This window comes from Xenopus laevis, chromosome 3L, assembly GCF_017654675.1.
Source record: "Xenopus laevis strain J_2021 chromosome 3L, Xenopus_laevis_v10.1, whole genome shotgun sequence".
Classification (NCBI taxonomy): Eukaryota; Metazoa; Chordata; class Amphibia; order Anura; family Pipidae; genus Xenopus; species Xenopus laevis.
Genome location: NC_054375.1, coordinates 137,898,997 through 137,910,221, shown reverse-complemented (window position 1 = coordinate 137,910,221; position 11,225 = coordinate 137,898,997). Strand labels below are relative to the sequence as shown.

The 11,225-nt window shown below is 41.1% G+C and overlaps 1 protein-coding gene across 8 annotated transcripts in view; it reads right to left on the bottom strand.

Moving 5' to 3' along the window:
- Window positions 1–2,325: 2,325 nt before the first annotated feature.
- Window positions 2,326–11,225, bottom strand: part of dmtn.L (dematin actin binding protein L homeolog) — a 28,463-nt gene continuing 19,563 nt past the window's right edge. For 7 of the 8 annotated variants that reach the window (XM_018250936.2, XM_041585071.1, XM_041585070.1 and 4 more), the window contains 7 exon segments: window positions 10,112–10,206; window positions 9,728–9,833; window positions 6,583–6,620; window positions 6,348–6,390; window positions 5,897–6,054; window positions 5,022–5,102; window positions 2,326–3,741 (listed from right to left, as the gene is read on the bottom strand). In XM_018250936.2, coding sequence (XP_018106425.1) covers window positions 3,628–3,741; window positions 5,022–5,102; window positions 5,897–6,054; window positions 6,348–6,390; window positions 6,583–6,620; window positions 9,728–9,833; window positions 10,112–10,206 — 635 coding nt within the window. In that variant the 3' untranslated portion in view covers window positions 2,326–3,627. 8 annotated transcript variants of the gene reach the window in all.

Sequence of the window (11,225 nt, the reverse complement as noted above, 5' to 3'; positions counted from 1 at the left end):
TATGAAAGTTTGAACATATTTTTTTTTTAGTTATTACAGTTTTGCTAATGAAGGTGAATTGCCCTTTAAGCTGTGAGTCTATGGTCAGTAGGTCTGGACTGAGAATTAAAATAGGCCCTGGCATTTCAGGTACACAGAGGCCCAATGAGCCCACACAGAGGTCCAAACAGCCCCCACCAGCCCACTAAATACTGACTTTCTATGGGACCTTATAGCAGCCCCTCTGGCATTTGCCAGAACCCACAGATTGCCAGTCCGGGCCTGAAGGTAGGGTTGCAACCTTTTATGAAAAAAAAATAGCGGCCTTCCTATATATTTATCTTTTTTCCCTATTAATAACATTGGGATCAACCATAATTTATACCTGCCAGGCCGGTAAAATACCTGCCAGGTGTCAACCCTACCTGAACGGCAGAGACTCGGGTTGCCACCTGGCCGGTATTTTACTGGTCTGGCTGGTAAAAATGATGGTTGATCCCAATGTTATTAATAGGAAAAAAGGATAAAAATATAGAAAGGCCGGTATTTTTTTCAAGAAAAGTTGGCAACCCTAGCAGAGACACACGCTGCTATTTTGGGAGATTAGTCGCCCACCGACAAATTGATTCTTCTTCGGGCGACTATCTCCTGAACTGCCTTCCCTCTGAACGCTTCGTTTTCTGAAGTCGCCCTCGGCATTGCCTCACGAGGAAACTTCGAAAAGCCGAAGTGATCCGAGTGCCATCGGATTCTAACCGGTGGGAAGGCAGTTCGGGGAGATTAGTCGCCTGAAGAAGAAGCAATTTGACACACTAATCTCCCGAAATAAAGGGTATAGAAAAGGCAGTCTCTATCTGCTTACATAAAATTCACTTCACAGAGAGAGGGAGGTATCGAAAACTAGTGTCAGGTTGTTACGAGAAGGAAAAGATAGTAAAAACCCCCACACTCTCCAATAATGTTTATTCTATATTTTTTTTTATTCCCCAAATGTTGTGTACCGATTATAAGACTGTACAATAGAACACTCAATTATTTAGTCCTTTATTACTGTGTTTCAACAATCAATGACCAAACTGAGGTAATAAAATGCCAGTGCTAATTATTAAAATATAGTTTAGATTAGATACTACTATATAAAATGAATTAATAAGGTACCATATGGAAATCAATCAATTTATCAAATAATCAACAAGGTTTTCCTAGTTCCAGTCTAATTGCAGTCTCGGACTGCCTAAAATTCACCAAGTATATGTCAATTAATAAAAGGTGCTAGTGCTAGTTAGTGAAGAGATTATCCAATCTCCATAAGTAATTCTGAAAGTAGTTACTAATAAAGTGCTAGCGTTAAAGCAAATCTCATACTGCCTATGGCTAAAGATTGATATAGCAATACAATTGCTAGTGCTAAACTAGTTGCAGTCCCAAAATAGCAGCATGTGTCTCTGCCCTAACTTTTCCCAAGGGGTCCCCTTATAACATGGACAAAGTACAACTGCCACCGTATTAACAAGCTCACACAAAAACCTCCATTGTTTTTAACCGTCAGATAATCATGAAGTAGCAATTTGAATAAACAGTTTCTTTTTATTAACTATATGAATTGATGTTTTGCTATTAGATGTAAGTTGATGAGTTTAATTATTGAATAATTATTGAATAATTAATTGTAATGGAATATGAATCTGGCCAATATGCACAATTGATGTATTATATTCTGAATTTAAATGTTTAAGAAATGATTTAGGAGACCTCAAGTTAATAATAATTAATTGATTGGGAATAACTCAACTGAGTGTGGTCTGTGAGACATAGACACTATATTTACATGGTAAAAAGGTTAAAACCTTTGTCAAGTGAGAATAAATGCTTGCTTAGCAACAAATTTTAGACAACGGATTGTCTGTAAAGGAGTCACCTATGTTTGCAGAAGGATCAGCAAGTGCCAGCTGGGCATGTGGCAATCCCCGAACCATTCTGACATGTTCTTTCTAAGGGAAAGTTGAGGTGCCATTGCCTCTTGCAAACCTTAGTACTAATCATGATACAGCAGAAAATATGCAAGAGGGATGAACCTCACCTGCATAAGCTCTGTTGTGCCAGTATTGTATGGTCTAATAGTACTGGTGTGGGTGCTGACCCTCCATACTGTGCACTGAACTATCAAACTGGAAAAGGCATGCCAGTGCTCCATTTTGACATGTGACATTTGGAGATAAATCATCTACTGCCCTTTCCCAGCTTCTAAACATGATGTGCCTCACTTGTGCCATGTGATATGACCACAATAGGCTTAGACATAGTGGACCTGGTGAGACATTATTAAACACATGTACAACTTGGATATCAATTTACTTACTTTAATAATATTAATTATACATCAGAAGGCAAAACTTTATGGGAAAAAAGCTTCCACATGGAAAAAGGACACGAGACATGTAGAAGACAGACTGGACATATATGAGGCACATAAGGGACTCAACATTTTTGGTGAAGGGAATGTCTCTGGGAGTCACACATGGAGAGGCAAGGTGAAGGATGACTTCAGGTGGTTGAGGGGAAAGGTAAAACACAGTGGGGAAAGGTTTATCTAGATGAGATGTGACCATAAGGGACATGGACATATGGTGGTTAGTGCTGGAATTTAGGAAGTGTCAGATGAAAAGTGATGGATGAAAGAGGCAAATGTGTAATTAGGAGATGACTTGACGTCATGTGCAAAGTCTCAATGGGGAGAAGCATGTACCAAAGAATTCCATTAGGTCACAAACCACACACAGCAAGCAATGGTATGTTTGAAACTGTCCTTTCGGGCAAATTTTGCAGATGGTTCCAGATTTGCCTTAATGTCCATTTCACTGAAAGGAGATGACTTGTTTGCAGTAAAGTGAAAGCACTCACCCATTAAACACGCACAGCCTTGGCAGCTTACAGCAATAGTTAAATAGCACCTCCACCCCTAATTACTAAATATCTATGTCATGATTGCATGCCCAGCATATTGTTCCACAAACCAGTGACAGAATTCTAAATGTTTCTACAGAAGTGATTGAAGCTTCTAGTGTGCGTGACTAGTTTACTGGTGGTGCTGTGAATGTTGAAGATGCTGGGTATTCATAGTATAGAAAACATGAATTTGCTTAGTATGTAGCATGTTTACTGCTCTGTCTGATGCTAATATTGTAGTAACATTATAGAAGTTTATCTTGCTAAGAGAATTGTGATATTGGAGTATAGGATGCATGAGAAGATTCCACACAGGTTCATTGATGAGGTCATAGGTCTGGTTATATGTGAGATATAAATCTTAATTATCTAGGTTTAGTAGCAGGTTCATATACAAGTGTGTGAGTATCTGATGATTGTTAAGGAAATGGACCAAACATGGTGTGAGGAATCTGATGATATGTCTAAGTAAGAGATGGGCCTTTCAGAAGACAATATGGTCTCAGGTGAAGTGTGTGTTAGTTATGAGGAGAACTGGAGTTTCCTTTCAGTGTAGAGCCACTTAATAATTGTAGAGCCACTTATTTCAGACACGAACGTCAAGCTCTCACTCTCCCCCTGACTGCACAGAAGCTGAGGTGGCATCTCCTGGCTTTACCACTTCCTTGTTAGAAGTGAAGGGCAGATATGGCCCATGTAGGGTTAGAACAGAAGCAGCTTTCTCTTGAGTTCATTCCTCTTCCATAGAGGCAATTTAACAAATTCTTCCACAGGCATACAGAAGAGGCGCTGGAAGTCTTCAGGGGACAGGTACCTCTAACAAAGAGACAAAAAAAGATGTTTTAATGGATAAGGATCAAGGAAACAAAGTCAAATAGAGGGACCTAAAACCAGACTGGGGGCTGTAAAAATCTCCTGGAGGGACACATGTGGCCCTCAGACCTCCAGTTTGGACAACCCTGTGTTAGAGTATAGTATAGAGGAGGAGAACATACTACTACTTTTAGACAAAAAATAGACTGAGTAAGGGGCCTTTCTAGACAAAAGGAAGATCATTAGAAATGTGCTACATGGCTGAAATGTGGTTACCCATGCAACTAATGAGTTTGGCTATTTCAGCCACACCCCTTAATTAAAGGTGAATACCATCAAGCTTGCAGCCATAAAGTCTACCGATAAACAGTAGCTGTAAAACTGGCCATACAGAAGAGGTCAGTGACTTTCAACATAGCACTTAAGATGTCACCTTTACAGCAAATCTGAATTCGGCCCTGATGAACCTATTAATCTGAGTTGAAACATCTAGGCAGTGTCGGACTGGCCCACAGGGATACCAGGAAAACTCCGATGGGCCAAGGTGTCAGTGGGCCCTCATGCTGCTAAACTTTTGGCCTATTTCATGGCCATTCCCTATTCTGAGAACAAAGAGGCTAAATAGATGGAATAATAGATTATAGTGTGTAAAGAAAACAAACTAGGAGAATATTAGTACTGAGAGTGGGCCCCTGGTCTAAGGTTTTATGGTGGACCCTGGTCTAAGATTTTTGAGTGGGCTCCTGGTGTCCCAGTCCAACACTGCATCTAGGAGCAACAACAGACAAAAGCTGAAGTTGCATGTTAAAAACATCTGCCCTCAGTTGCAGCATTCATTATCAAGTTTCAAATTGCTTTTGGAAGTAGAGGCAGCACATTGATCAACTGGGTCTGGTGTGGGAGAACTTGTCTGGCTTGCACAGAGCTCAGACATGAAACCCACTGAACAACTTTGGAATGAATGACTGAAAACCAGGCCCATCAACAGTGCATGATCTCACTGATGCTCTTGTATATGAATGAAGGGAGGCAATCCTAGCAACCATATCTCAAAATCTAGTGAAAAGTCTCCCAAAAAGTGTAGAGGCTGTAATAGCAGCAAAGGGGATGAGCAGCTTCATATGAATGCCTCAGATGGTTGTGAAATAAATATTCAACAAGCACACTGGGCATGATCTTTATGTGCCCTCATTCTTTTGGCCATGCAGTATAATTCAAGAAAGAAAAAAATCATGAATCTTAACAATAACCCTAATTAAACTGATCTCTTTCAGCCTGCTCACCTCCAGCTGAGTCCTATCAACCCCAGGAGGCAGTTTCTGGCGTCCTCTATTAGTAACAATTAGCATATCATAAGGAATGGTCTGTAAGAAAAAGAAAGTTTATGGGACTGTGGGTGGGTCATGAATAGAGTGTTATACACAGAGGAACTAGAAATAGACTATAAGTGGAAAGGGAGAAAGAAAATGTTCCAGTCTAGGATTCCTCGAATGGATTTCAAACAATAGGGGGGCTGCAATTTCTAAGCAGCCAGTTGCGCATACAACCACTTTACAGGTTTTTAAGGGCAGAGACAGATGAGAAGATTTGGGGAGATTAGTTGCCCGGTGACAAATCGCCTCTTCTTCGGGCGACTAATCTCCCCGAACTGCCTCCCCACCGGCTAGAATCTAAATCGACAGTGGGATGGTACTTGGAGCGCTTCGTTTTACAAAGTTTCCTTGTGAGGCAACTTTGGGTGACTTTGGAAAACGAAGTGCACCAAGTGCCATCGCCGGGCGACTAAATCTCCGCAAATCTGTCTCTGCTCTAAAGGTACTTGCGGCAAGATTCACTCCTTGCACTTGCGCTCGGCTTTGTTAAGGCCTTCCTGCTTTCCATTGCAAATCAAATGCGGCTGGGCCTATTGGTGCAGGGGAACCCTGAAGCTACCACCACCTCCTGACCGTGCTGTAGCTCCAGGATTCCCTTCAAGCCAAGAGTCAGTAGGCATGCGACACTTGCATCTAAAGAATCAGGTGCAAAAGCCATAAATAACAGGCAGTGTCAAGGCCATTTTAAAATGTACCCCTTGGACCTGCCAATATTGCCTACCCCTAGCCATGGTCCTTCTCCCTTAGCATATTTATTTATTCACAGATAAGCATCTGCTACGCACCGTCTGTTCTAGCATGCTGGGGAGTGAATTGCCTCGGTCCATCCGTGATCGCAGACCTTCTCCATTCTGTGGGAAATAAATATTGCCAGAAGACCAGCAAGTTGTATTCATTGGCAACCTCTGACTCAAATGATTCCTTGGCATGCTTACCTGATATGCTGTGACAGAAAAAAACAGTAGTCATGAAATGTGGAAAAGTATAGTAAAACATAAGCTTGATCTATCTTCTGGCCAAGGGGTCCACTCTGATGCAACGTGCCCATGCCCACATCAAATGCCCTTTCTGCCGTTTCTCAATAACAAACAAACCCACCTAGATGGACAACTTTAGAGAATGTCCAAGGCTTAGTTCCCTTTTAGTAGGATCAGTATAATTATGCGAATTGCAATCAAAAATGTATCTGCTATTGATACCAGTGATATAAATATAAAAACCCCTTCTCACATGTACCTTCTTTCGGATGATCTGGAGCTGGAAACTCTGCAGACAGCAGCTGGATCAGGGGAAAGGGCAGAGAGATGTGTCACATTGATTTTTTTTATATTTTTATGTGCTCGCACATGAATGGATGGTTTTATGGCCATGTAGGCCAAATTTTTTAATAAAGACTATTCTTTATGATGCCTATGTAAATTACATGTTCTTTATAATGTAATGTACCTTTACATTAGCCACATTTACATACCCTTGTTAAGCTGCTCCTTCCGTACCCAGAATGTACCGCTGTAGAGAAAGAGAACAGTGTAGGGGGAAACAGAGTTAGTTAACTTTAAGAAAGTTCAGATATGAGTGGTTAGCACTTATGAGTTCTCCTGATATGGGAATACTATCTGGAATCAGAATGTATGCCAGTAAGAGAACTATGACCATAATAGGTGGGCCAATAGGTTTCTTGTCTTATGCACTGGTTTTCTTCCCAGAATGCCTTATTCAGGGGAGGTGTTGTACTGGTGGGATAACTGCAACTTTAGTGCACCTCCTCCTACAATATTGGGTGCAGGGGTGATGGACAAATAACTTCTGCAGCCGACTCCATGTTCCATGTATGCCAGTAAGAGAACTATGACCATAATAGGTGGGCCAAGAGTGCTGAATATGTTACAGTCTTCTTGGGCCTTGGGGAGGCTATTTCAGAAGCTTGGGGGGATGATAGGGTGGCATGTTTGGTCTGTGGGCACATAGTCAGTGTAAAAGTGTGCCATGAGACTCTTTACTATGGTCTGGAAGTGTGAAGTAGCTTTTGTAATATCACAGTATACTTTGTGACTTGTGGAACTTGGACCTGGTCGAGATCTAATATCACTGGTTTCTTGTCTTATGCACTGTTTTTCTTCCCAGAATGCCTTATTCAGGGGAGGTGTTGTACTGGTGGGATAACTGCAACTCCTCCTATTTAGAAAATGTACCAATGACCAGGGAACAATTGCACTATTTATTATTTATTACAATTCTGAGCAGGGGACCTACATTGACTTTGCCCACAGCTGACCAGGAAGTGGAATACAGACTTTCCCTTTGAGGACTGGCACGTATGGGATCTGCTATCCTGAAATTTGTTATATATGGAGTCTATCTCCCATAGACTCCATTTTACTCAAATAATTCAAATTCTAAAAACATTTTTTTCATTTTTCTCTGTAATAAATAAAACAGTACCTTGTATTTGATCCCAACTTAGATATAATAAGACCTTATTGGAAGCAAAACAATCCTATTGGGTTTAATTAACCTTTAAAAGATATTTTAGTAGTCTTCAGGTATGGAGATCCAAATTACAGAAATATCCCTTATCCAGGAAAACCCCAAGCATGGATCTGGATAACAGGTCCCATACCTGTATATATGAGAAAAGGCCACATAGATCTAATGAGCAGAGCCCTCCTTACTTGTAATCTGTATGTTTCCTTGTACATTTTTCTGTTGTACAGAGTCTGGGAATAGCGGTATGTTGACGCTTGATTGATTGATTGCTTGTTATTATAATTATTATTACTATCAATAATAATATGTAAAGTGCAGTTTGCAAAGATGTGCAGTATAAATACACGGTAAATAGATTTTTTGTGCATGCACCACTGTAGGAAAGACAGCAGTACATTGACTGCTAGTCTACACACTAACAATGAAATTTACAGTAATTGTTTTTTTCCAACATGACACTCCAAGCAGTACATTTAACTTCCCACTGGGATTGGACTCATAAAATCCCCCTAGCCTAGACCTAATGGTTCTATTAGTTAGTCTTCGGTCTTTTGTGTCTCGTCCTTGAAACTGGTCTCTTCTTATGGAGTGTCCTAATGACCTCTGCAACCTCCTCCTTGTTTATTTGACCATTACATGGAACCATCAAGTTCTCTTGTCACTACAACTGAGGATTGCATTGTACTAAATGATAGTTTATAGTTTTATTGCTTGAATGAATATAACCACATTTGTAGAAATTGGTCTACAAGAACAAATATATTTCAAGGCATAAAGATGCTACTGAGCTCACCATAAATCCAGCTTCTTGGCTTATGTTCCACACTGTCCTAAACTCTCACAGAGGCTTCACATCATTAAATGCTCTGTATTTTTCCATTCTAGTATATATATATAATCCCTTAGTGATGTAGCCTCATGGCACCACTATTATATTTATTCTGGAATTCAGGGAAAATTAGCTGGGTGGTTGCACTCGAAATAGCACTTTGAGCACTGCACTGGCGGTAGTAATGACCCCTTTTAAGTATAATAATATATCTCAGTACTGTAGTTTGTCTTTATTTGGGGAGGCTAAAAACTTCATGGATTAACTTTTCTCCATCTATTTTGTCACCAATGCAAGAGAATACTGTGCAAGTCTACTCTAAGAACAAATGTATGGGGGACCACCAACAATATTTTTTCCAGAACTAAAGGCAACCTAACTTCTGCTGTTAATGCTCAAGCCACACGCGAATATTAGAAGCTGCTAGCTGTAACTGGCTATATTATAAAATGTGTTTAATTATCCTCTATGGGCATAAAAGGGTGTAAAGGCCCCCATACACGGGCCGATAAAACCTGCCGACAGTTAAAGTTAAAAATTCATCGGATCATGACCACATCTATATGTATATGCAGTCCTGCGATCAGACCCCGCGTATGGGATCCATTATGATCCGATCGTTGGGATTGGATTAGCCCGATATCGTCCACTTCAATGTGGACATATCGGGGAGAGATCCACTCGTTTGGCAACATTGCCAAACGAGTGGATCTCTACGTCTACGGCCACCTTTAGCTTACATTTGCTCAGTCAGTATTGGACTGGAATGCCAAGGGCCCACAGAAATCCTTAGACCACAGGCCCACTATTTTATTCCCTCTCCTTACAAAACTTATTTATTCATCTAGTCTCTTTACATACTTTCATAAACTCTTCATTCAATTTCTCCTCTTTCTTCTGATACTGAATAGGGAATTTCCACGAGCATTAAGGCCCACTAGGAGTTTTCCTGTTATCCTGGTGGACTAGTCTAACACTATCCTGGACCCACTAGGAGGCCCACTCCTGGTATCCTGGTGGACTAGTCTAACTATAGAAGAAGTAGACCCGGTGGCTGGGCCCCCTCTATATAGGGGACCCAGAAAGGGAGCCCAGTAAAAAAATTTGGGACCTTGGCCCATACAGTTACACCACTGGTTCTTTAAAAAAAAATTCTACCATCAATCAGCTTTATAATGAATAGATATGGGGTTGGGTGGTTTCGGTGTGGAAGGAAATTGACATTAAAATTCCTCAAATCCTCTCTTTGTGCTATTGCCCATTAAATTATGGTTTTAAAGACCACAGAGCCAACACATACGTATATAAATTGGTGTCCGGTCAGGCAGGGAGCGAGTCTTCCTCCTTGGAGTGCCACCTTTCTGCATTTCCTCTTTCAGGATGAGTTTCCCCAGGTTAGACTGGATCTATGAGTGAGATCACAGGCCGGAAATGGAAGGAGGGAGAAGCAAAGGAGTGAAGGGGCATGTAAGAGGTCAGGAAGATGAAAGGAAAGAAGATTGAAGCAATGCACCGAAAACACATAAATCAAGCATAGGAGCGAATATTGGGGTGGCGGCAGCAAAGGAAACAGTTGATGAGGTTGAGAAACAAGAGGGAAAGTAGGAGAGGAAAACATAAGATCAGTGGGGTTTGATGTATAAATTCATATACCACCATACTGTGGCCTTCTCACCCTCTATACCTTGTTTAGCTTCATGTCCAGTAGGTCTCTCACAGCCTCCCCTTCTTCACTCTCTTCCTCTCCACTTTTGGACTTTGAACGACGTCTCTCAGACTCTAAAGGCCAAGGACAGGTTTTAGCAGGGACATAGTCAGGGATGTACACAGCTACGTCAGAACCAGCTGCAAGGGTCACCTGGATTATTCCACAGAAGATGTGGAATGATATTACATCACAAACATGACAGAGTTTCAGTTAAGACTGTATTCACCAACAGGGGAAGGAACTCTTCAGCCCTTTAGTGCCAACTGCCATAGAATCTGCAGCATTGGTATAAAAATTGATATAGTGCCAATGTTAAAGATTCTATGCTGCCATATTTGATCAATGCCATGCTGAGTGTTACTGGCTGACAAGGGAAGGATTAATAAATGGGCAAAAAGAAGCATCAACTCCATTAAAAATAATATTAATAGTGCTTGAAGGGCCACACGGAAATGGCAAACGGCTGGGTGGATTAGCTGGGGTTTGGGCACATTTACCCACTAGTACTAATCTTCCTGTAGAGAACCTAGGGCTTATTGATGAACACAGTGATGATTTTCCCCGGGCAGTAATCCATAGCAATCAATCCTTGAGTATTTTTTTTTTTAGAAAGTAGGGATGCACTGAATCCACTATTTTGGATTTGGCCGAACCCCTGAATCCTTTGCGGAAGATTCGGGTGAATACCGAACCGAATCCGAACCCTAATTTGCATATGCAAATTATGGCTGGGAAGTGGACATTTTTTTTACTTCCTTGTTTACTGACAAAAAGTCACGCGATTTCCCTCCCCACCCCTAATTTGCATATGCAAATTAGGATTCGCTTCGGCTGGGCAGAAGGATTCGGCCGAATTCGAATCCTGCTGAAAAAGGCCCAATCCCGAACCGAATCCTGTATTCGGTGCATCCCTATTAGAAAGCTGCAAGAACAGTAAATGCAAAAAATGAATTGGTTGCCAATGGTCTACTGCCTATATGCAGAATGGCACATTGTTCATAAATTAGCTCCCCCTTCTGTGTTTCGCTCAGTATGTACTGAGATACATTATGGCAGTTATTCTGAATATACTGCATTAGAGGACTCTGCT